The sequence below is a fragment of the Calypte anna genome, chromosome W, assembly GCF_003957555.1.
Source record: "Calypte anna isolate BGI_N300 chromosome W, bCalAnn1_v1.p, whole genome shotgun sequence".
Lineage (NCBI taxonomy): Eukaryota > Metazoa > Chordata > Aves > Apodiformes > Trochilidae > Calypte > Calypte anna.
Genome location: NC_044276.1, coordinates 25,888,153 through 25,913,938, shown reverse-complemented (window position 1 = coordinate 25,913,938; position 25,786 = coordinate 25,888,153). Strand labels below are relative to the sequence as shown.

The following is a 25,786-nucleotide window of genomic DNA, read 5'->3' as shown; positions in this document are numbered from 1 at the left end:
AATTCTTTTTTTTCAGGTAAGTCTGTTCTAATTGCACTTTCTGAAATTAACAGCATGTTTTTCAGTCAGTGTCTGCTTCTAGGACTGATAATAGTCACTGATGGAAAATGGTATGCGGAACTAAGGCCACTGCTTGGTTCTGCCAGACTTCTTATGCACCGGAAATGAAAAGGAAGAAAAAGTGTCACACCTGCAACCCTCTTGTGGGGAAGAGCGGACTGTATAGGTGACCCAAAATTTATCAAACTAAGAATTCCATCCTTATGCATCACATTCAGTATAAAACTGAACATGAGGGTCAAGCTCTTTGTCCATGGCAAGCATCCTGGGAGGATTCTGTCTGTTCATCTGCCTTTGATCCTGATCCATGTATCCCTGAATCCATGTGTTCCTGTATACAGCTCCTATCTGCCACTGAGCCCAGGACCCAAGTCTGGGACTTTCCCAGGGCCTGCCCTGCAGCCTTGGTGGTGAAGGGAGCATTATTTGAGGAAGAGCGCAATATTTGGTTTGTATATATATGCATATATTGGTAGATATTTAATTATTTTCTTTTTCATCATTTTTGTTTTCATTCAAGCGGTATAGTTTAGTTTCCAACCTGTAAGCCCCTCTGCCTTACTCTCTTTCCCTTTCAGGGAAGGAAGAGGGGTTAATAGAGAGCATCTATCATTCATTTAATTGCCGACCCAGAGTTAAACCTTGACATAATGTCATATCATGATAATATAGTTTTGGTGGAAGTACGATAGTCATTTTAAGAGCAAATATGTATATATATGTAAACTTCCGTAGCCTTTTTTTAAGCTGGAATGGTTGTGATTTGGAAAACATTTTGAGGTGGCATTTTATTTATTTTAATAGTCAGTCTCTTCCAGGTAAAGGTATTTTTTTTCCTTTTCTATTCCCTTACCACTCTGATAATTGGCAGCACCATTTTTATGCAGCTGGATTTGTCCTAGGATTAACAAATTGCTTCAGACTAAAAAATCAGAAATTCATGGATCTTTATGTTATATTGGAATATTAAATCATCTAGTCTGACCTTTTAATCATACAGGCCTGACATTTTTATTCAAATCTTCTGAGCACAGTGACTTGTTTGGTGAAAAAGATGCATTCAGGCTAGTTTTCTAAACACAAGACCATGAACATTCTGTTTAATCAGTTATTCAAGTGGTCATTTACTACTACTGCTAAAGATGTTGGTCAGTTATGGATTAATTAGTGGGTTGTTTAGATTTGTGCGTCTTGTACTCTCATTAACCTCTGTCCCCTAAGACTTCCTCCTGCTTCTTTCTGCTCCACAGCAGTGAAGCATCATGGCTTCTCTCTAGCCCTTCCAGAAAGAGAGATAAGTTTCAGTGTTGCACAGTAGATAGAAGTACATATATGCCCTACTCTGCCTCTGTGAGCCCCCCCCTCTGTCTAAACAGAAACTTCCCATGAGACTAAGATCGGTCACACTTCCACCATTTATGTTCTGATCTTATCTGCTTTTGTTGCTTATTTTTCACTAACTTTCAGCCATTAGTTTTTGTTGTCTTAAAAAAATTAATTGTGTTAAAAAAATTAAATTCTAGCTTTTCCTCAGTGTATGTATTCAGTAGATAACATACCTATATTAAATATCAGCATGTTATATTTAGTGTATTAATCACAAACAAATTGTTTCTGAAAACTCTTTGTGATGGGTTTATCTAGCCATAAGGTGTTTACCAAGTCACTCTCACTCCCACTCCTCAACAGTCTGTTTTGCCTGTGATGGTAGTTGATGAGTGATCTCCCCATCCTTATCTCAACCCTTGAGCTTTTCATCGTCTTTTTCTCTTCCTGTCTTTTTGATGGAATGGGAGTGTTAGAGTAGTTTGGTGGGCAACCAAGGTCAACACACCACACTTTCACAGGCAAAAATACTTGATTTGGGGAAATTATTGTAAATTATTGCCAATTAAACAGGGTAGAATAATTAGAACTAGAAAATATAAAAACACCTTCCCCCCACCCCTCCCTTCTTCCCAGGCTCAACTTCACTTCCCACTCTTTACGTCCTCCCCCTGAGTGGCCCAGGGGGACGAGGAATGGGAGTTACTGTCAGTTCATAACACTTTCTGCTTCTTCCTCCTCACTCTCTTCCCCTACTCCACTGGGAGGTCTGTCCCATGGCAGACAGTCCTTCACAATATTCTCCAATGTGGGTCCTTCCCACAGCCTGCAATTCTTCACAAAGTGCTCCAGTACAGGTCTTTTCCACAGGGTGAAGTCCTACAAGAATTGACTGTTCTAGTGTGGGTCTTCCCACTGGATCACAGGTCCTGTCAGAAAACCTGCTCTAGCGTGGGCTTCTCTCCATGGTGTTCCACCATGGACCTCCATGGGCTGCAAGGGAATCTGCTCTGGTGCCTAGAGCACCTCCTCCTCCTTCCTCTTCACTGACCTTGGTGTCTGCAGGTCTGTTTCACATATTCTGACTCCTCTCTTCCATCTGCTGTTGTACAGCATGTTTTACCCTTTCTTAAATATGCTATCACAGAGTCATTACCAGTGTTGCTGATTAGCTCAGCTTTGGGCAGTGGTGGGTCTGCCTTGGAGCCATCTGGAACTGACTCTGTCTCACATGGGGTCAGCTTCTGGTGTTATCTGTCTGAAGCTATCCCTGCACCTCCCACCTCTACCAAAACCTTGCTATGTAAACCCAATAGACTGTTATGAAATTATCTGATAAAATTGATTTAATAATTTTCAGTAGAGAAATATAACAGAAATCAAGTTGGAATGTTGTTGGAATTAAAATGTATTTGAGTGTATTGTTCTCATTATTAAAAATTGGCCAGAGGAACAAAATTACTTTTTTTCATTTCTTAGGTATTCAAAATTTAATATTTGAGATGCCTCTGAATTCCTGAGGCGAATTTCTGTCTGATCCTTTTTTTTATGAGAAAATGTGTAAAGTAGATCAAACGTGACTAGCTGCTGACTGCTATCATACAGTCTAATTCTCAGTGTAATACTCTGTGTCTAATTAAATAGACAGTTTGTTCTAAAACTGACAGTTCATCTCTTGCCAACTCTGTCTTGTCATATTTTTTCTGAATTTTTAAAAATAATTATATGAACTGTCTGTTTTGTTTCTCAATCCTGATTTCATGATGGGACTAACTCTTGTGGAAGTGTATGGATCTTGCTATGTGTTTTTTAGGAATTCAGTAGAGTGTGCCTGTTTTAGAAGTCCTAAGTAAACTTGACAAGGTTTCGGGGACATTTTTTTAGTCTTTAACATATCTGGCAGATCAACTACAGGACAGCTCAGTGGTTTAGAATCTCAAGAGTATGAAAAACGATGTATGCAAACTACTGCTTGATTTATAAAAAGGGGTTGAATACAAGAGAAAGAGTGGAATTGATAATTTGACCAACCACTTCAAACATCCACTGAGAAGAAAAAAACGGTTAGTGAATTTAAGAACAAATAAGGAGGAAAATATCTGATATAAACTCCAAACATTTTTAATTTTTGCCAAGTCATGAACATTATGTATGCTTCTGCTTCATTTATTGGACCCATATTTTGTTTTCTGATAATAAGAAATATTTATATTCATATTAATATATAGTCAATATGGACACTCTATGTACATACAGACTACTGGAGGCAACTGTGATGTGTTTATTTTATAATGAAATGTAACAGATGTTAATCATATCCAAAATACTCTCACATCGGCATCAGAAACAAAATAATTAAGGCCCCTGTTAATTTCTCCCAGCTTTCCTACCTGATTAGGAAAATAAGTCTTCAGCTTAATTAAGCATTACAGCTGGGAAAAGTGTTTTGGAGGCCATTATTTTCTTGAACTTTTCTGCCTCCTCTTTATTTATAATAATTATATTAATTACAGTATTTTATTTTGGAAGATAAACAGAAATAAAACTTTATGAAAAGTGATACAGTTGCAGAGACAACTATATATGACATCATGGAGGATGTCCATGTTAATTTCAGCACCTCAGAGTTCAAACTTCTGAGGAATTTTTTTCCTTACGTCCTGATCTCCTCAGAACAGCTCAAATATTTCGTGTCAATTACCTGAATCATGAAGAAAGTAGTATTTCTTTGCCATTGGAAGGCAGTTTCTCAAAATGAATTTGGGATTGTTAAGTGTTGTTTTATGTATATGCTATAAAGGCATCTAAATCATTAATGTATATATTCATTGGATAAAATGATAGTGAACAATAAATCTTAAACTAACAGGAACAGTAAATAGTTGACATGTTTTGAATTTATTATCCACAGAAAAGTTATACCCTCTTAACCATTAATGACTTTGGCAGATTAGCATTTTAGGCGGCGAACTGAGTGAACTGATGGAGAAGTCTGAAACCACAATTCCCATAATTATAATGCATTAATTACCCTCTCATATTTATATTAATATGCACACTGATAGTTATATGCATTAGTATTTAGCAACACAGATATTTTTAGCCTGGTTTGGTTGATGTTGCTGTGGGAATGATAAATTTCTTCAGTTATCAGTCAAATCTTTTTAATAAATTATGTCTTTCCATATTGAATTAGTCTTTCAAAAAGAAGAAATGTATGACTAGACACATTCAAACAGGTGGATATGTTACTCTTTTGTCATTTAGCACTCCAGTTGCAAATATGCCTGTAACTTTTGACTGCTTGTCCTTAGAAATGTCAGGTATGCAATTAATTGATCTCTCTATGTATAAAATATAATTTAAAATTTTACATTAATTTTAACATTTTGTCCCAAAATGTCAAGGCTACAATTTACAAAACCACAACACTATTCAGGATAATCACTATTTAAATTGGGATATATGCTTTAATGCTACTCTGAATATAGGTGAATTTAAGTTCATTATAATTTTTTTTCCAGAATCAAATTCTAATTTCCTGTCTGTAACTTTGAATTTAAAAATTTGAAGGAACAGATTCTGAACATGAATAAATTGCCATCAAAGTAACTGCCTCTTGCCACACACACAGGGGCATGTTTTAGATAGAACATTTTGAAAGCCTGAGAACTCAAGCCTACTGAAAGCTTGAGATTTTTTAAAATAAAATACACTAGAATGAAAGAGAACCCAGAAGTAGCTGGAAGTTTTCAAAATGAGCAAAACAAATGATTCACCGTCTGGAAAATCTGCCTTCAAGTTAAGTCTATTTTATTTACATGCTAGAGAAGGTTAAGAGATGCTTTGCCTACGGTTAGGTGATTGCATGGGTAAAAGTTTTCCCATAGTAAAGATATATTTCCGTAGGAGATAAAGCTCAAAATGCAATTCATCAAAATTTAGACAAGGAATAATGTACAAAATGTTTAATAATGAAAATAATTACTATTGGAACAGATTACACTAGATTATGTTGAATACCTATACATTCAAATATAGATAAAAAGGCCTGTTCTAGTTCAGTAATACTTCATGAGATTGAAATAAATAATGGTTAATTTTAGTGGTAGTGAACACTTCTTTCACTACATTATTCAAAAAATAAGACAAGTTGATCATAACAATAATTAGAGAGAGAATAAGTGGTTTTAAATGTACAGATTATTTTCCCTTGATTTTTCATTTACTGTGGCTAATCATGTACCTTCTTTTACTGTACATACCATTGTCTCCATCACTTTAAATGTTTTTGCTATTCTAGCTATGCATCTATTCTAAAATTATATTGTAAATTCATTCGTGATGCAGATATATAATTATTCAAAAGATGCATTAATATGTGGAGAAGAATGGGAATGGATATGTTTATCTTCACACATTTGTATTAGGAGTAACACTACTGTATAATTAGCCATATATAATACTTTGTCTTTTAAAAGTATTATTCTGAACCCATCTGATTTTTTTTAAGCATGGGTCTTACTGTCTGTGTATATATCCAATTTTTGTTTACTTCAAGAGCTTTGGATATTCAAAGAATGCTCTGACAGGCTTTAGGGGTGATATCTAGTAGTGATAGGGTGATAGTAGGACCAGAACCCTGGACTTCCACAGGGCAAACTTTGGCCTCCTCAATCAACTGTTAAGAGAAATCCCATGGGACAGGGCGTTAAGAGATAAAGGGGCTCAAGATAGCTGGTCAATATTCAAGGACCACTATTTGCAAGCACAGGATCAGAGCGTCCCTATGGTTAGGAAATCTAGTAAGGGAGCTAGGAGACCAGCATGGTTAAAAAAGGAACTGCTGGGAAAACTTAAGTGGAAAAGGAAAATCTACAGATCATGGAAGGGGGGGCTGGTCACTTGGGAGGAATATAGGACTGTTGTCAGAGGATGTAGGGAGGCAATTAGGAAAGCTAAGGCCTCCTTGGAACTTAACCTTGCAAGTCAGGTTAAGGATAATAGAAAGGGCTTTTTCAAATACATAGCTAGCAAAACTAACACTAGAGGCAATATTGGCCCACTAAGGAATGAGCTGGGAGCCCTGGTGACAGAGGATATAAAGAAGGCAGAGGTGCTGAACGCCTTCTTTGCCTCTGTCTTTACTCCTGCAGGGTTTCCGCATGTGCCCCAGATTCATTTAGCCCCAGAAGTAGTCAAGATAGATGAGGAGTTTGACATGGTAGATGAGGATTGGGTTAGGGATCAGCTGAGTAATCTGGACATCCATAAGTCGATGGGTCCAGATGGAATGCATCCAAGGGTGCTGAGGGAGCTGGCGGAGGTCATTGCTAGGCCACTCTCCATCATCTTCAGTAAGTCATGGGTAACAGGAGAGGTGCCTGAGGACTGGAGGATAGCAAATGTCACTCCAGTCTACAAGAAGGGCAAGAAGGAAGACCCGGGTAACTATAGACCGGTCAGCCTCACCTCCATCCCTGGAAAGGTGATGGAACAACTTGTTCTTGTCACTATCTCCAGGCATATCAAGGACATAGGGGTCATCAAGAGCAGTCAGCATGGTTTTATCAAGGGTAAATCATGTTTGACTAACCTCATAGCCTTCTATGAGGAAATTACTAGGTGGATAGATGATGGAAGAGCGGTAGATGTGGTTTATCTTGATTTCAGTAAAGCATTTGACACCGTCTCTCACAGCATCCTTGTAGATAAGTTGATCAAGTATGGGTTTGGTGATCAGGTAGTGAGGTGGATCAGGAACTGGTTGAAAGGAAGGAGTCAGAGAGTTGTAGTCAATGGGGCAGAATCTGGTTGGAGGTGTGTGACTAGTGGAGTCCCTCAGGGGTCGGTACTGGGACTGGTGTTGTTCAATATCTTCATCAACGACTTGGATGAGGGTATAGAATGTACCCTCAGCAAGTTTGCTGATGACACTAAGCTGGGAGGAGTGGCTGACACACCGGAAGGCCGTGCTGCCATTCAGAGAGACTTAGACAGGCTGGAGAGTTGGGCAGAGAGAAACATGATGAAATTCAACAAGGGGAAGTGTAGAGTTTTGCATTTGGGGAAGAACAACACGATGTCCCAGTATAGGTTGGGGGCTGACCTGCTGGAGAGCAGTGTAGGTGAAAGAGACCTGGGGGTCCTGGTAGACAAGAGGATGATCATGAGCCAGCAATGTGCCCTTGTGGCCAAGAAGGCCAATGGCATCCTGGGGTGCATTAGAAAGGGTGTGGTTAGTAGGTCAAGAGAGGTTCTCCTCCCCCTCTATTCTGCATTGGTGAGGCCGCACCTGGAGTATTGTGTCCAGTTCTGGGCCCCTCAGTTCAAGAAGGACAGGGAAGTGCTTGAAAGAGTCCAGCGCAGAGCTACTAAGATGATTAAGGGAGTGGAACATCTCCCTTATGAGGAAAGGCTGAGGGAGCTGGGTCTCTTTAGTTTGGAGAAAAGGAGACTGAGGGGTGACCTCATCAATGTTTTCAAATATGTAAGGGGTGAGTGTCAGGGAGATGGAGTTAGGCTTTTCTCAGTGGTGACCAGTGATAGGACAAGGGGTAATGGGTGTAAATTGGAGCATAGGAGGTTCAAGTTGAATATTCGAAAAAATTTTTTTACTGTAAGGGTGACAGAGCCCTGGAACAGGCTGCCCAGGGGGGTCGTGGAGTCTCCTTCACTAGAGACATTCAAAACCCGCCTGGACACGTTCCTATGCGAAGTGCTCTAGGTGGCCCTGCTCTGGCAGGGGGGGTTGGACTAGATGATCTTTCGAGGTCCCTTCCAACCCCAAGGATTCTATGATTCTATGATTCTATGATATCCTGTCCAATGAAAATAATGACAGAAAACCTACTGAATGACTGAGATATTACTCCATGGTTGCAGAGAGCAGAAATTTTGTTTCTAATACACATTCAAAGTATGAACAGGTCTTTCTCAAATACCTGGAGGAAGAAACGTTGAGGCCTTTCTTAGGATTTTATTCTAGTTTTTTTTTTTTCTTTTATTAAAAACATTTATTGTTCAGTAGTTTTTACTGTTTGCAATGTAGCTTACTGGTAAAACCACTTCTCTTATTTCATGATCAGGGAAGAAGGTAAATTGGACTTGGAAACTGGGATCCTGCAGTATATATGCAAGCAAAATGCCTCCCTGACTTCATGGGGGATGCTTGTCTTAATGGGAATTTGAAAATGCTAGGCTAGACATTAGGAAAAAGTTCTTTCCTGTGAGGGTGGTGAGATGCTGGAAGGGGTTGCCCAGGAAAGTTGTGGCTGCCCCCTCCCTGGAAGTGTTCAAGGCCAGGTTGGATGGGGCCTTGAGCAACCTAATCCAGTGGGAGGTGACACTGCTCATGCAGGGGGGTTGGAACTAGATGATCTTAAAGGTCCCTTCCAACCCTAGCTATTCTATGATTCTGTGAAAATATCCCTTAGCAGATTGAACTGGATATTTCTGTTGAACTTAATGCAATCTATCAGAATTTTTCTGATCAGCCTTTTTTACTATCTTGTCTTGAGTCATGTTTTAATGACATCTATTATCAGATTGAAATGGCAATTGAGACACTGCAAAAGTCTGATGGTCTTTCTACTCACAGAAGCTCTCTTCTCAACAGCCATGTAAGTTGTCTCTTCTTTCATGAAATCTAATCTCTAGCTTATTCTGCATGCTTAGCCTGCCTCTAAATGTTTGGTTTAATTTACTGCTATTTTTGCTTTTAATCTTTCCATTTTAGTTGCTTGTAATCTACATTTTCTGTCACTATATTTTGTTAAGTGTCATGATATATAAAGTGTATTTCTTTTCTAGGTTCTGTATTGTGTTAGCACAGCTTAACGTATTTGCTTCATCTGCAGGTCCTAATGTAAAAGAAAAATAATAATCAAATTATTCTTAAATAATCTGGATTTGACATTTAAAAATAATTTTCTACAATTTCTGTACCTGATAATAATAATTTAGAAGCAGGTGAAGGGGGAAAGTAGCAGCTGACATTTTTAATAAAAAAATATTTTTTCGATTTCTTTTAAAATATTTCTATTATTCTGAATAAGTTTACTATAATACAAGAATTTCAAAGATCTATTTGATAAGATAAAAAAAAAAATTAAACCAATCTGTTAGTCTCTAATATGTTTTATTCTTCTGTCTCTTGCTTTGTTCTGTTTTTACAAATCTTGTAGTTAGCTGGGAATTTTCCATAAGAGAAAGCTGAAGATGTTTGCATAAAAAATATGGTTGCAAATATAGTGATAAAGCCATTAAATATAACTTTTAAGTAAAGGAGAAAGGCTCAAAGTTTATGTAATGATTTAGGCCCAGCCAGCAACAAAGAACTATGCATCAAATCACTCAGTCCTCCCCTCACTGTGGGATGGGGAGGAGAAAATCCATTAAAAGCTCATGGGTCATAGCAAGGAGAGGGAGGGTTCACTCACCTATTATGGTTGCAGGTAAAACAGACTCAGCTTGGGAAAAAAATCAATATAATTTATCACCAATCTAACCAAAGCAAGACAAAGAGAAAAAACAGATCTTAAATACCTTACCCCACCCTTCCCTTCTTCCCAGGCCCAAATTACTTTGCTCCCAATTTCTCCACCTTCTCCTCCCCCAAAGAGGCACAGAGGGACAAGGAATGGGGTTTACAGTTAGTTCATCAAAGGTTGTTTTCTGCTGCTCCTTCCTCCTCAGGGGTAAAAGGACTCAAAGTCTGTTCCTTCTCTAGTGGGGGCCCTCCCATGGGACAGTCCTTCACAAACTCCTCTGACATGAGTCCCTCCCATGAGATGCAGTCACAGACTCACATAATTGGAATGGTTAGAAAGGACCTCTAAGATCACCAGGTCCAACCATCAATCCTGCCCCCCCCAAATAAAAATAAAATATCACCATCCCTCTAGTAGCCTTATCTACATGTTATTTTTTAATATATCCAGGGATGGTGACTCCACCACCTCCTGGGGCATCTCATTCCAGTGCCTGACTATTCTTTCAGTAAATAAACTCTTCCCAATATCTAGTCTAAACCTCCCCTAGTACAACTTCAGGCCATTTCCTCTAGTCCTATCGTTATTTACTTGAGAGAAGAGGCCAACACCCAGCTCCCTGCTGCTCCAGCACAGGCATCCCACAGTAACAGTTTGCTTCAGGAGGTGGTCCTCAATGGCTGTAGGTCCACATCTGCACCACTGTGATCCTTCATGGGCTGCTCCACCATGCTCCTCCATGGGCTGCAGGGAGACAGCCTGCTGTCTCCCCACAGGCTGCAAGGAAACCTCGGCTTGGGCACCTCCTCCTCCTTCTTCACTGACCCTGGTATTTCTGCTCAGGTATTGCTCTCATCTCCCCCTCTCCTCTGCCCTGCAGGTCTTATAGCAGTTTTATTTTCCACTTCTTAAATATGTTAATTGCAGAGTTGCATCCACTGTTTCTGATGGGCTTGGTCGTGGCCAGAGGAGGGTCCAGACTTTGGAGATGGGGAGGAGCTTCCAGCAGCTTCTTACCCCTGTAGCCCCTCACCTACTACCAAAACCCTGCCACACTGACCCAACATAGTTTAATATTCAGTTTGTTTTTAAACAGTGCTTGTCTTGTGTAAACATGTTGGTATAGTTTTGTGGTTTTTAATGCTACTAAATTTCTATACATACTGCATCCTTTTTCTTTCTCAGCCTTACCAATCAAGATAAATCTTCAAAGAGGGTAAGAAGGAAGACCCAGGCAACTACAGATCAGTCAGCCTCACCTCCATCCCTGGAAAGGTGATGGAGCAACTTATTCTGGAGGCCATCTCTAACCACTTAGATGAAAGAGATGTTATAAGGAGTAGTCAGCATGGATTTATTAAGGGAAAGTCATTCTTAATCAATCTGATAATCATTCTTAATCTTAATCTGATAGCCTTTTATGGTGGCATAGCCAGATGATTAGATGAGGGGAGGGCAGTTGATGTCGTCTACCTTGACCTCAGCAAGGCTTTCGACACTGTCCCTCACGATATCCTCACAAGAAAACTTGAGAAATGTGGATTGGACAATTGGGTAGTAAAATGGATTAGAAACTGGTTGAAGGACAGAGCTCAGAGAGTTGTAGTCAGTGGGGCTGAGTCAGGCTGGACATGGGTGACCAGTGGTGTCCCTCAGGGGTCGGTGCTGAGTCCAGTCTTATTCAATATATATGCCAATGACATGTACAAGGGGATAGAGTGTATCACCAGCAAGTACACTGATGATACAAAACTGGGAGGGGTGGCTGATACACCAGAGTGCTGTGCTGCTCTCCAGCATGACCTGGACAGGTTGTAGAGCTGGGTGGGGAGAAACCAAATGAAGTTCAATAAGGGCAAGTGTAGGGTACTCCATCTGGGGAGGAACAACCCCATGCACCAGTACAGGTTAGGTGTTGACCTGCTGGAAAACAGCTCTGGGGAAAAAGAAAGACCTGGGAGTTGTGGACAACAGGCTCACCATGAGCCAACAATGTGCCCTGGCAGCCAAGAGGGCCAATGTCATCCTGGGGTACATGAAGAAGTGCGTGGCCAACAGGTCGAGGGAAGTTATCCTTCTCTACTCTGCTCTAGTAAGGCTTCACCTGGACTATTGTGTGCAGTGCAGCTCTGGGCTCCCCAGTTCAAGAAGGACAAGGAACTACTCGAGAGAGTCCAGCACAGGGCCAGTAAGATGATTAAGGGACTGGAGCATCTGCCCTGTGAGGAAAGGCTAAGAGAGCTTGGGTTGTTTAGCATAGACAAAAGAAGGCTGAGGGGGTATCATCAATTTTTATAAATATCTAAAGGGTGGGTGTCAGGAGGATGTGTCTGGACTCTTCTCCGTGGTGTCCAGAGACAGAACAAAGTGTAATGGTCACAAACTGGCACACAAGAGATTTAAATTAAATGTGAGAAAATACTTCTTCACTCTTAGGGTAACTGCACTGGAATAGATTGTGCAGGGAGGTTGTGGAGTCTCTATCCCTGGAGACGTTCAAGACTTGCCTGGATGTATTCCTCTCAAGCCAGCTCTAAGGGATTCTGCTCTAGCAGGTGGGTTGGACTAGATGATCCTCAGAGGTCCTTTCCAACCCCTTACCATTCTGTGATTCTGTGATAAACTTGCATATTTTTTTCACATTCTTTTATTCCTTTATCAGAAAATGTAAATATTATGTCACAATTTAAGCCCAGATAATATCAACCAGGCCTCTGCTCGCTCACCCCCCACCGCCGCTGTGGGACAGGGAGGAGAAAACCACCTTAAGGCTCATGAATCGAGACAAGGATAGGGAGGTTTGCATTCCCCAGTTATGGCAAAAAGCAAAAAAACAGACAAGTTCAACTTGGAAAGATAAAAAACCTAATTTAATCTTAACAACTTCCCTCCCACCACTACTGTCTTCCTGAGCCTGTATTACTTCACTCCTGCATCCCCCTCAGCAGCACAGGAGGATGAGGAGAGGAGGTTTAGGGTCAGTTCACCACACGGTGTTTCTGCTGCTTTCCTCCTCAGGGGGAGGATTCCTCACATTCTTCCCTTGCTCCAATTCGGGGTCCCTCTCATGGGAGAGAGTCCTTCACAAACCCCTCTGACATAACTCCCTCTCACCAGGTGCAGTCCCTCAGGTACAGACTGCTCCAGCGTGGGCTACCCACAGAGTCACAGTCTGCTTCAGGAACAGTCATCTCCTCTGGCATGGGGTCCTCCACGGCTGCAGATCCACATCTGCCCCTCTCCATGATTCTGCACAGGCTGCTGTTTCACATCTGCCCACCTGTGACACTTCAGAGGCTACAAATCCACATTTACTCCACCGTGGTCCTTTGAGGACTGCTCCACTGTGCTTCTTCAGGGACTGCTCAACTGTGCTCCTCCATAGGCTGCAGGGGGACAGCTGCTATCTCACCATGGGCAGCGGGGAAATCTCTGCTTGGGCACCTTTGCCCCTCTTTCTTCACTGACCTTTGTGTCTTTTCTCTGGCATTGCTCTTTCTCACCTCATCCTCTACTCTGCTCTGCAGGTCCTTTTTTATTATTGTTTTGCAGTTCCGTTTCACCTTTTCTTGAGTATGTTACTTGAAGAGGCTCATCCAGCTTCCCATATCTACTTGGCCTTGGGCAGAGGCAGGGCAGAGATTGGAACCAGGGGAGCTTCCAGCAGCTTCTCGGAGGAGCCACCCCTGTGGTCCCCTCCTGCTTCCAAAACACCACTGAACTAACCCAAGACATATTGATTGAGAAATGAATGTACGAGTATATTGGTTCAAGGCTATACACTTATTTGATTTGTTTACATCCCCCCCTCTAATAATGTGGTAATATGGAGGTGTTTATCATCATGGTAGAAGAAGACAGCAGGAGTCAGTACAATTTCTTGTAAGATAATTTACTTTCCTTAGAAAATGCTAAAACTGGGTGAGGGAAAAACAGAAATGCAAAATGTGAAGTTTTAGATCATTTTGGATGGTTTTAAAATAATTGTTTTGATTTTAAGACAAACTAGAAATATGCTGAAATTATTTTAATATAATTACATGGAAGATAATTTTTTTCCAAAATGCCAAAAATCTGTCTTAAAACTTAGATATACAAAGAAGCCTGTCCTGAATCTAACAAGGAAGTCCAGAATCTTTACACTGAAAACAATAAGAAATAAAGGACAAGCTATTCTACATCAGAAAACTGTACTCCCCTCTTTCGTCTGTCATGCACTAGTTAAAGATCATGGAGCAGATCCTCCTGGAAGACATGTCAAAACATATGGAAGAGAGGGAGGTGATTAGAAACAGCCAACATGGCTTCAGCAAAGACAAAATGTGCCTGACTAATCTAGTGGCCTTCTGCAATAGAGTGGCTTCATCAGCTGACAAGGGAAGAGCTATGGATATCATCCACATTGATTTCTATAAGGCCTTTGATAAAGTCTCCCACAACATTTTGGCTGCTAATTTGGAGAGATATGAATTTGATGGATGGACTTTTAGATGGATAAGGAACTGGTGTATGGCCACATCAGTGACTCAGTGTCCAAGTGGAAACCAGTGATGAGTGATGTCCCTCAGGGATCCATACTGAAACCAATACTATTTTAATATCTTAATGACACAGGTAATGGAACAGAGTAGGTACAAGGGGGGCCACAAACAAGATCAGAGGGCTGGAACACCTCTCCTATGAAGATGGTGGAAATTACTGACTCTGAAGAAGAGAAAGCTCCAGGGACATGATATTGTTGCCTTTCAATAATTAAAGGGGGCTTATGAGAAAGATGGAGAGAGACTCTTTACCATGGCCTGAAGTGACAGGACAAGGGTCAGTGGTTTAAAAATGGAAGAGGGTAGATATAAAATGGACATAAGGAAGAAAGGTCTTATGAAGAGTGGCTGAGGGAATTGGGGTTGTTTAGTTTGGAGAAGAGGAGATTGAGGGGATACTTTATTGCTCTCTACAACTACCTGAAAGGAGGTTGTAGTGAGGTGGGTGTCAGTCTCTTTTCCCAAGTAGCAAGTGATAGGATGAGAGGAAATGGCCTCAAGGTGTGCCAGGGAGGTTTAGATTCGATATTAAGAGAAATTTCTTCACCAAAAGGTTTGCCAGTCACTGCAACAGGCTGCCCAGGGAAGTGGTTGAGTCACCATCCCTGGAAGTATTTAAAAGACATGTAGATGTGGTGCTTAGGACATGGTTTAGTGGTGGGCTTGGCAGTGTGCTAGGTTAATGGTTGAACTTGATGATTTTAAAGGTCTTTTCCAACCAAAACACTTCTAGGATTCTATATTTTGAGGTATTTTAAAAACTACTGAAAGACAAATAGAGGGATCATTGATTCTGTGAAAAAAAAAAAAACTTCATGCATCTTGCTGTAATAGCTGTTCTTTCCTACTCTGTCATTTTCAAAGAAATTAATGGACCCAGATCAAGCTTACTGGTTATTTTCCCTATTTTAAAAAATGCTTATTGAATTACAACTCAAATAAGGACAGTAAATATGGTTTTAGTCTTGTCTTCTTCCATAAGCTGGCATTTTGTTGCCTAAGTTAATACCGGTTCATTTTAATGATCTTTTTTTCATTTTTCTGTATTATATTTCCTTTCCTGATTTCTTTCTGCATGAGATTGACTCAACTAATTTATAATCTAATATTTTCTTAATATTAACATTTCATTGAAGTTGTCAATTGACTCTTTTCCTTTAATAGTATTCAGCTATTTGCACTCTACTTCCAGGCTATAATCTACCAAGTAATCAAGTTTTTGTTATTGAAATATCTTTACCATAGAGCAAAAATCCTTATTTTGTACTTACCTTGGGTTTTGCTTTCCCATTGTTGGCTAATGGCAAGCTGTGGTTGAAAGAGTATCTGTCAAATACAAATCATTAGCAAAATGCACATATTAATGCTAATTCTAATTCACCTGGAATAAAAGCTCTAATGTTATATTTAGCGGTTAATTGGGAAATAATTTTATTTGTTTGTCAATCATTTTTTTTCTTTGTGAGGTAAAACAGAAATAGCTAATATTCCATAATCTAATTAGTATAGATTAAATGGAAAGTTTGAAAGACATAATTAAGATATACTTAGATGATTAGTGAAATAGTTTTGTTAATAAACTCAAGTAAAGGCAAAACTTTACAATACTTTTCCTAGGCTTTATTTCAGAATTGTAAATGCTCAAGATAAAATAAATTTCTGAATGTTGAGACTTTATTAATAATGTGCTTCTATCTACAAGATAATATAAGGATGATGAACTATATTTTTTGTTATGTTTATTTAAAGTACAACATTATCTGTATCCGTCTTGGAACCAGTTAGATCTTGCTTCTGCATCTTTACGTAGAGCCCTTTTATAAGAAACATAAGCATGATAGTTCTGGTGATTTCTGTATGAAAGTAAACATGAAGATGGATTTTGAAAGGTCTGGATTAGATAATTTCCTAATATTTTTTTTTATTATTATTAATGTATTGTGCTTGGAAAACTGCTCACAACTGACTTAAACAGAACTGTATTTCCAATGTATTCATTATAATCTAAATTTTACTAGTAGTTCTGCAATAAAGATGGATCAGAGTGAAAACCTATTTAATTATTAATGGCCATTAAAATATTGATATTCATGCTCTTTGAACAACAAATTATATCAAACATGAGTAGAACAGAATTTGTTCAGTGATCTATTAGTAAATAACCCTGTAGAGTAGTATATTAAATATCACAGAAACTTTTTATATCTTTTACTATACTTTAAACACATATTTTGGTCATATGAATTACTTTGGTGGACTAAATTCAAATGAACCAGCATGTTGGAATAAAGTTTTGTTCCAAATGCCAAAATCAAATCCATGGCTTGGGGATTTATTGGATGCTCTTTTTTTTTTTTTATTGTTGGTTAATCTTTTTTGGTAAGATTAGTGAACCCAGAAAATGTGGATGTTCGTGATGACTCATTTTCATATAATTACTTCTTTAAGCAATTAAGTAGTAAATGCAGGTATAAAACAAAATTTGGGAATTATTTAAGATGAAATGTAAAGGAAATATCAGTTATATGAAACCATGGGGGAGGGGAGTGTAAACTAGGTAAAATGTTAGCATTTCCAAAAAAATGAAACCACAGAGTTTACATATGACTACTGTAAAAATATTTCCATTTTATTCTCCTATACTGTTAAATGACATTAAAATGACCATTTTAGTTATGCTTTGTGCATATGTTAGTTACTATTTGTTATGTAAAAATGTACAATAATGCGTTAGAAACTCTTTGCCTACATGCTTCCAAAATTGCTCAGCAAAATTCTGTATTAAATTACACAGTAAAGAACCTCAAAACTAATTCTGTTCCTCTTTGAAGTGAAAGGCAAACAAACTACAACAGAGTAGTTTGGCCCATAATATTTTGTAGATGTACCAGTTATTTTTCATGTCATCTAGATCACTTTCTACCTTATATGAGGTAGATATTTCTTTGAATTTGGAAGAAAATAAACCCTATTCAGTTAAATTAAATACTCTTTTTTTTTTTCATTTTTTTAGATGAAGATAAATATAATAAGATTCAAAAATTAAAAATGTATTAACTTACTCCTTTTAGCTTTTTCCTGCAATGAATATAAATTACATCAATTATTTTATTTCCTTGGAGTTCCAACAATTTTTGTCCAAAGAACAAATAACTTCATAAAATGTTAATATATGGTACTAAATCTGAAATATTTTTAGATGTGGAGCTATATGAGGTCAGAAGTGCAATGAGTTTTGTTATTTTCTTGTAATTCTAGAAGATATTAAGACATAATGGTATGCCTAGCATTCAAAGAGATTGAAAGATATTATATTTATTTGAAGAACATCACTGTATTAAACAGGCCTTAAGAGTGGTCTAAAAAATATCAGAGGTCTGTGTTGTACAATTAAGATTTCTTTTAGTAGAGTAATACTGAATTTACATATATGTTCATTCTTTCATATTTGATATAGCTCCAATGGCTTTTAGACAACTATGAAACCGCAGAAGGAGTGAGTCTCCCTAGAAGTACCCTTTACAACCATTACTTACGCCATTGTCAGGAGCACAAGCTAGAGCCAGTCAATGCTGCCTCCTTTGGAAAACTCATACGGTCAATCTTCATGGGATTACGTACCAGAAGACTAGGAACCAGGTTTGTGTACAATATAAAATATCAATAATAATAGTGAATATGAAGCTCGTATGGTAAAAACAAGCAAGCAAACAAACATGAAAAATATTTAAAACCTTACTGTCAAGGGAGTTGCCAAATCCAGTGGAATTCTGGACCCAGGGGACTCAGTCTCCTGTAGACAGATTCTGTGTACTCTCAAGAACCAGAAATCATCCAGCTCAGTCCAAGGGATGCAGTTACTGTTGTTCCTATTTGCAGGTCTAGCTAGTAGTGAGACTGAATGTGTGTTCCAAAGATGCAGATAAGAACACACGTGACACTAATACAGCTAACCACACAAGCTAATACAGACCAATGCCTTTACCAGCACCCACATAGACACCAATAGAACTCATAAACATGAAGGAAGATAGCCCAGCTCTGTTCTTCTCCAGATGATCAGGACTGAAGTTGACTAGTGAAACATACACAGACTCTCACTCATTCACAAGCACACACCATTTATGGAATTGTTTTATTCACCATGACTGCATAAGTTATTTATTTGGTTTTTACTTTTCTCATTCTATTACAATGAAGTCCAACAGTAAAGTGCTAGAAAATACAGTTTAAGTGAATTGATGATTTCCAGACGTTGGAGTTATACCAGTTTTATACTAGAGTGAAAGTCAAGACTAACTTGTATGTACTGCTTTCCAGTCAAGGCAAATTGTGAAGTGAGTATGACATATATGCATAAAACTAATGTTATTTTTGTTCTTTCATAAAGGGGGAACTCCAAATACCATTATTATGGGATTCGTGTCAAACCAGATTCTCCCCTTAATCGGCTACAAGACGACATGCAATATATGGCTATGAGACAGCAACCCATGCAGCAAAAACAGAGGTACAGTGTTAAATGAAATTACGTTTTCATATTTCTAGTTCTTGGAGACTTACCTGTCTTCATTTATGTGACTGTCCTGGTTTGGGCCAGGGTAGAACTAATCTTCTGTCCTGTAATTTTACTTTCAGCTAAGTCTCTTCTAAATAGTTGTATTTGCTGAAATTAACAGTAAGTTTCTCAGTCAGTGTCTGCTTCTAGGACTGATAATGCTCAATGTTTATAGTTATGGCTAGAGAATGATATGCAGAACCAAAGCCACTGCTTGGTTCTGAAGAACACCTTATGCTCCAGAAAGAAAAAGGTAGTAAGGGGTCACACCTGCAATCAGAGATGACAGGTGACCAAAACTGACCAGAGTATTCCATCTCATATGCATCATATTTGGCATAAATTTGAGGGATCATTAGGGTCAAGTGTCCATGGCCAGCATCCTGGGAGGGTTTCGTCCATTTGTCTGCCTTTGATCCTGATCCATGCCCTCCTGAATCCGTGTGTTTCTGTATCCAGGTCCCATCTGCTGCTGACTCAAGGAGCCCAGCACGGGACTTTTCCAGTGCCTGCTCTGCAGCCTTGGTGATAATGTGAATGTTACTGGGTGAAAGGGGGGAGGAATGTGATATTTTTCTTTTTCATCATCACTGTTTAATTAAAGCTGTGTAGTTTAGTTTCCAACCCATAAGTGTTTCTCCCTTATTCTCTCATTTCTCTATAAGGGAAAGGGATTCAGAGAAAGCATTTGTAATTCAGTTAATTGCTGGCCCAGCATTAAATAGTGACAGTGGCAAAATTAAACCTGTAAGACTGTGTTCTGTTCTGGTCCTTGATATACAAAAAAAGATGCGGACAGGCTGGAGAGGGTCCAGAGAAGGGCCACATAGATTATGAAAGGACTGGGAAGCCTGTTGTATGAGGAAAGGCTGAGAGAACTGGGTTTGTCCAGCCTGGAGAAAAGAAGGCTTAGGGGAGACCATATAGCCATGTTGCAGTACTTAACGGGTGGCTACCAAGATGGAGACTTCTTTTTACATGCAGTCTCATTGAAAAGATGAGGGTAATGGCTGCAAGTAATTCCTGGGGAGATCCCAATTAGACATCAGAATAAATTTTTTCACAATGAGAATAGTTGGATATAGAAATAATCTCACCAGGGAAGTGGTGGATTCCCCAACACTACACACCTTTAAGGCTCAAATTGACAGGGTGCTGGGCCATATCATCTCAACCATGTTCCTACCTATAAAGGTTAGACAAGATGATACTTGAAGTCCCTCCCAACCTGGCATTCTATGATTTTCTTATATTTAACTGGAATTTCCATGTCACAGTTAAACTCCAGGCCAGCAATTAACTAAATGACAGATGCTCTCTATTAATCCCCCTCCCTGATAGAGAGTGGTGTTCCCCTGGGCTCAGTGCTGGGGCTGCTACTGTTTAACATCTTTATTGAAGATTTGGTTATTAACTTTAATGCTAGGCTAGCAATTAACCAAATGACAGATGCTCTCTATTAATCCCCCTCCCCTCCCTAATAAAGACAGGAGAGAGAATAAGAGAGAGACTTGGAAACTAAACTACACAGCTTTAATGAAACAGTAATAATAAAAGGAAAAATTACTAAATATATACAAACATACAGAAAAATGATACCACATTCCTCCTCCCTTTCCCCCCAGTAATGCTCACATCACCACCGAGGCTGCAGGGCAGCTCTGGAAAATTCCAGGCTGGACTCCTGGAGTCAGCAGCAGTCGGGAGCTGGAGGCAGGAAAACACAGATTCAGGCTGGTATGAGTGAGGACCACAGGCAGACAAACCGACAAAATCCTCCCAGGATGCCAAAGCAAGCAGGGACAAGCGAAGAAGGACCAAAGGGAAGGGGCTCGACCCTCGTGATCCCTCACATTTATACCAAGTATTACATGTATGGAATGAAATACTACGTTTAGTCAATGTTGGTCTCCTGTCTTGTCCACTCCTCCCTAAAGGAGGGTTGCAGGTGTGACCCCTTTTTTCCCTTTCTCTTTCCGAAGCATAAGATATTCCTCAGAACCAAGCAGTGGCCTTAGTTACGCATACTATTTTCCATCAGTGACCATAAACATTGAGCATTATCAGTCCTAGAAGCAGACACAGACTGAGAAACGTGCTGTTAATTTCAGCAAGTACAGCTATTTAGAAGAGACTTAGCTGAAAGCAAAATTACAATACAAAAAATTAATTCTATCCTGGCCCAAACCAGAACATTCCTGTATTTCAATTTGTGCCCATTGCCTTTTGTCCTTTCACTGGATACTAATGAAAATAGTGTGGATCTGCTTTATTTATTCGATCCCAACAGTAACTATATAAAGTAGTTTTGAAGATCTTTGTTCGTCCCCTGAATCAGTTCATGTGTGCAATGATTTCTTTACTTTTACTCTTTATTGCTGTTGATAAGCTTAGCTTGCAGTTTTTAGGGGACAGTTTTGTCAAATTTTCCCCTGAAATGTGTAGGAGGGGGAAGCTTGAAAATATCTACACATTTGGGATGCAAATCAAGATACTTATGTATATATTAGACCTCAGAAGCTAGGGTATGGGGGTGGGGGGAAGGATATAAAAGCCACATGTAAGAAAAACAAACCAAACAAAAGCAGACATTAAGCTGCATTGCATTTTTTAAAACAATGTGAATTTCCAAACTAAGATTTCTGCCACAGTTCTGAAGCATGCTCAGTATATATTTTTAAGTTTTTGTAGATATCTTTATATTTGTATAAACTTTGTCTTACAGTATTCAGAACTCTAGCACTGAGCTAGAGTGCTCCGCTGCAGATTGTGCTGGCACCGGAGCTGCTTGCCTCGGTGACTGATATAGTTGCCATCATGGAAACATGGTGGGATGACTCGTACGACTGGAGTGCTGCAATGGATGACTACTAACTCTTGAGAAGAGACAGGCAAGGAAGGAGAGGCAGTGGGGTAGCCCTATATGTAAGGGAGTATTTTCATTACCTAGAGCGTAACAAAGGCGTCAATAGGGTTGAGTGTTTATGGGTAAGAATCAGGAGGAAGGCCAATAAGGCAGATATCATGGTGGGAGTCTGTTATAAAACACACAACCAGGGTGAAGAGGCAGATGAAATATTCTATAAGCATCTGTGGGAAGTCTCACAATCTCTAGTCCTTGTTCTTGTGGGGGACTTCAACGTACCAGATGTCTTCTGGACATACAACACAGCAGAGAGGGAACAGTCCCAGAGGTTCCTGAAGTGCGTAGAGGATAACTTCCTTACATAGATGGTAAGGGAGCCAACTAGAGAAGGCACCCCACTGGACTTGTTTGCCAACAGAGAAGGACATGTGGGTGATGAGAAGGCTGAAGGCTGCCTTGGGCATAGAATTATTCATGAAATGATAGAGTTCTCTATTCTTGGAGAAGTAAGGAGGTAGGTCAGCAAAACCTCCACCATGGACTTCCGGAGGGCAGACTTTAGACTGTTTAAGAGCCTGGTTAACCTGATCCCCTTCTAGGACAAGGTGACACGCATATTGGAAGGACTAGGTGACACGCATATTGGATGAGGGAAAGGCTGTGGATACTGTCTACCTAGACTTTAGTAAAGCCTTTGACATGGTTTCCTACAGTATCGTCCTGGAGAAACTGACTGCTCACGGCTTGGACAATTGTATGCTTTGTTGGGAATAAAACTCTGGCTGGATGGCTGTGCTCAAAGAGTTGTGGTGAATGCATTTCAATCCAGTTGGCGGACAGTGAAAAGTGGTGTTCTCCAGGGCTCAGTATTGGGGCCAGTTCTCTTTAATATCTTTATCAATGGGGGGATCCAAGTGGACCCTCAGAAAATGTGCAGATAACACCAAGTTGGGTGGGAGCGTTGATCTGCTTGAGGGTCGGAAGGCTCTACAGAGGGACCTGGACAAACCAGGTCAACGGGGCACGGCCCAATGTATGAGATTCAACAAGGCCAAGTGTTGAGCCCTGCACTTGGGTCACAACAACCCCATGCTTTGCTACAGGCTTGGAGAAGAGTGGCTGGAAAGCTGCCCAGAGGAAAAGGACCTGGAGGTATTGGTCGATAGCCGTCTCAATATGAGCCAGCAGTGTGCCCAGGTGGCCAAGAAGGGCAACAGCATCCTGGCTTCTATGAGGAACAGCGTGGCCAGCAGGAGAAGGGAAGTGATCATCCCTTTGTACTTGGCACTGGTGAGGCCGCACCTCGAGTACTGTGTTCAGTTTTGGGCCCCTCACTACAAGAAGGACATTGAGGTGCTGGAGTGAGTCCAAAGTAGGCCAACACAGCTGGTGAAGTGTCAGAAGAACATGTCTTATGAGGAAGGACCTTGGGTTGTTTAGCCTGGAGAAAAGGAGGCTGAGGGGAGACCTTTTTGCTCTCTACAACTGTCTGAAAGGAGGTTGTAGTGAGGTGGGGGTTGGTCTCTTTTCCCAAGTAAGAGGTGATAGAATATGTGGAAATGGCCTCAGACTGTGCCATTGGAGGTTGAGTCTGGATATTAGGAGAAATTTCTTCAAAAAACGGCATCCTGGCCTGTATCAGGAACAGTGTGACTAGGAGGACCAGGGAGGTGATCTTACCCTTATACTCAGCCTTCTTAAGGCCACACCTTGTGTACTGTGTGCAGTTTATGGTGCCACAGTATAGGAAGGACATCAAGGTGCTGGAGAGGGTTCAGGGAAGGGTTATTAGGCTGATTAGGGGTCTGGAGAAAAGGCTTTATGAGGAGTGGCTGAAGGAGCTGGGGCTGTTCAGCCTGGAGAATAGGAGGCTGAGTGGAGACCTCATTGCTCTCTACAACTACCTGAAAGGAGGCTGTAATGAGGTGGGTGTTGGCCTCTTCTCCCTAGTGACTAGCAATAGGACAAGAAGAATTTGTTCGATTTGTGCCAGTGGAGGTTCATATTGGATATTAGGAAAAATTTCTTCACCGAAAGAGTGGTGAAGTATTGGAACAGGTTGCCCAGGGAGGTGGTGGAGTCACTGTCCCTGGGAATATTCTAAAAACAGGGAGACGTGGGGCTTCGGGAGATGATTTAGTGGTTACGGTGGTGTAGGACTGACGGTCGGACTTGATGATCATGAAGGTCCTTTCCAACCATGATGATTCTATGATTCTCTTTCCATGTTCCTTTTAATCTGAACAAGCATTACTGAAATAGGATAGATTTCTGATTGTATGGTTAGTGATGACTGATGAATAGTAGTGATTGCAGATCAGTTCTAATGCTTGCTAGAAAAAAAACAAAACTAATGGAACCTTGGCACTGGTGAGGCTGCACCTTGAATACTGTATTCAGTTTTGGGCCCCTCTCTACAAGAAAGACATTGAGGTGCTGGAGCATGTCCAGAGAAGAGCATCAAAGCTAGTGAAGGGTCTAGAGGACAAGTCTTATGAGGATCAGCTGAGGGAACTGGGGTTGTTTAGTCTGGAGAAAAGGAGACTGAGGGAAGATCTTATTGGAAAGGAGGTTGTAGTAAGGTGGGTGTTGGTACCTTCTCCCAAGTAACAAGTAATTGGATGAGAGGAAATGGCCTAAAGTTGTACCAGGGGAGGTTTAGATTGAATACTGGGAAAAATTTCTTCACCAAAATGGTTGTCAGGCACTATTATGGGCTGTCCAGGGAGGTGGCGGAGTCACCATTCCTGGAGGTATTTAAAAGACATGTAGATGTGGTACTTAGGATGCTAAGGGGCTTAAGTGGCTGCCCTGTAAAGGACATATTTGGTTCCAGCTGGCTTGGCAAGAGACCCAGTGCAGGTCAAAGCTGAGCAAATTAACTTAATTGGTGATGCCTCTGTGAAAACATACTTTAGACCAGGTAAAAAACACCAGACATGTAGAGGAGGAGGGCAAAAAGAATAGTGAGAAACAGTAGTACAAACACCAAGGTTAGAGAAAGAGGGGGAGGAGGTTCTCCATGGCACCAGAACTGGTATTCACATACTTTGTGGAACAGACCATGCTGGAGCAATTGGATATTTTGTGAAGGACCTGCAGCCCATAGAGAACCCATGCCAGAGCAGAGAAGTGTGAGAAAGAAGGAGTGGCAGAAAGAAACTGTATGTACTTACCATAACACCTTCCCACCCACCTCCTTGAGTTTTTCATTGCCTCACTGAAGGAACTGCATGTAACCTGAGACAATAACAAGGGGGGGAGGAGTCTGGAATGAAGGCATGACACTGAGGCTGGGAAAGGAGGGAGGATGTTTTAATATTTGTTTATTTCCTGCTACCTATATTACTAATTACATTATTTTCATTGGAAATGCATTAGCATAATTTTACCCAAGTTGAGTCTGTTTTGCCACAATGCTAATTGGTAAGCAATGCTTTCTTGCTCCTGTTCTTCCTTTTTTGTCCACCTGACACACTGTGGCAGAGGAGTGTGAGTATCTGAGTGGGAGTTTCACTGTTAGCAAAGGCTAACCCACCACAAACATGAATATATCCAAAGACCTGCTGGAATCATAGAATGGTTTTGTTTGGAAAGGTCCTTAAAGATCTCCTAGTTCCAACCCCCTGCATGGGCAGGGACACCTCCCAGTAGACCAGGTTTCTCAAAGTCCCATCTAACCTGTCCTTCAACACTTGTAGAGAGGGGACATCCACAACCTTTCTGGGCAACATTTTCCAGTGTTTCACCACACTCACATTAAAGAATTTCTTCCTTATTTCTAACCTAAATCTACCCTCTTCCAGCTTAAAACCATTACCCCTTGTCCTATCACTACACATGCTTGTGTAAAGTCTTTCTTGCAGGCCCCCTTCAGGTACTGGAAGGTCAATATAAGGTCTCCTTGAAGCCTTCTCTTCTCCAGGCTGAACAACCCCAACTT

At 40.3% G+C, this 25,786-nt stretch overlaps 1 protein-coding gene across 1 annotated transcript in view; it reads left to right on the top strand.

Annotated features, from left to right (window-relative positions):
* LOC103531539 (transcription factor RFX3) overlaps positions 1 to 25,786 on the top strand; it is a 126,439-nt gene that overhangs the window by 62,919 nt on the left and 37,734 nt on the right. The window contains exons 4-6 of the mRNA XM_030468367.1: positions 8,934 to 9,008; positions 17,877 to 18,058; positions 18,810 to 18,929. Coding sequence (XP_030324227.1) covers positions 8,934 to 9,008; positions 17,877 to 18,058; positions 18,810 to 18,929 — 377 coding nt within the window. The remainder of the gene's footprint in view (positions 1 to 8,933; positions 9,009 to 17,876; positions 18,059 to 18,809; positions 18,930 to 25,786) is intronic.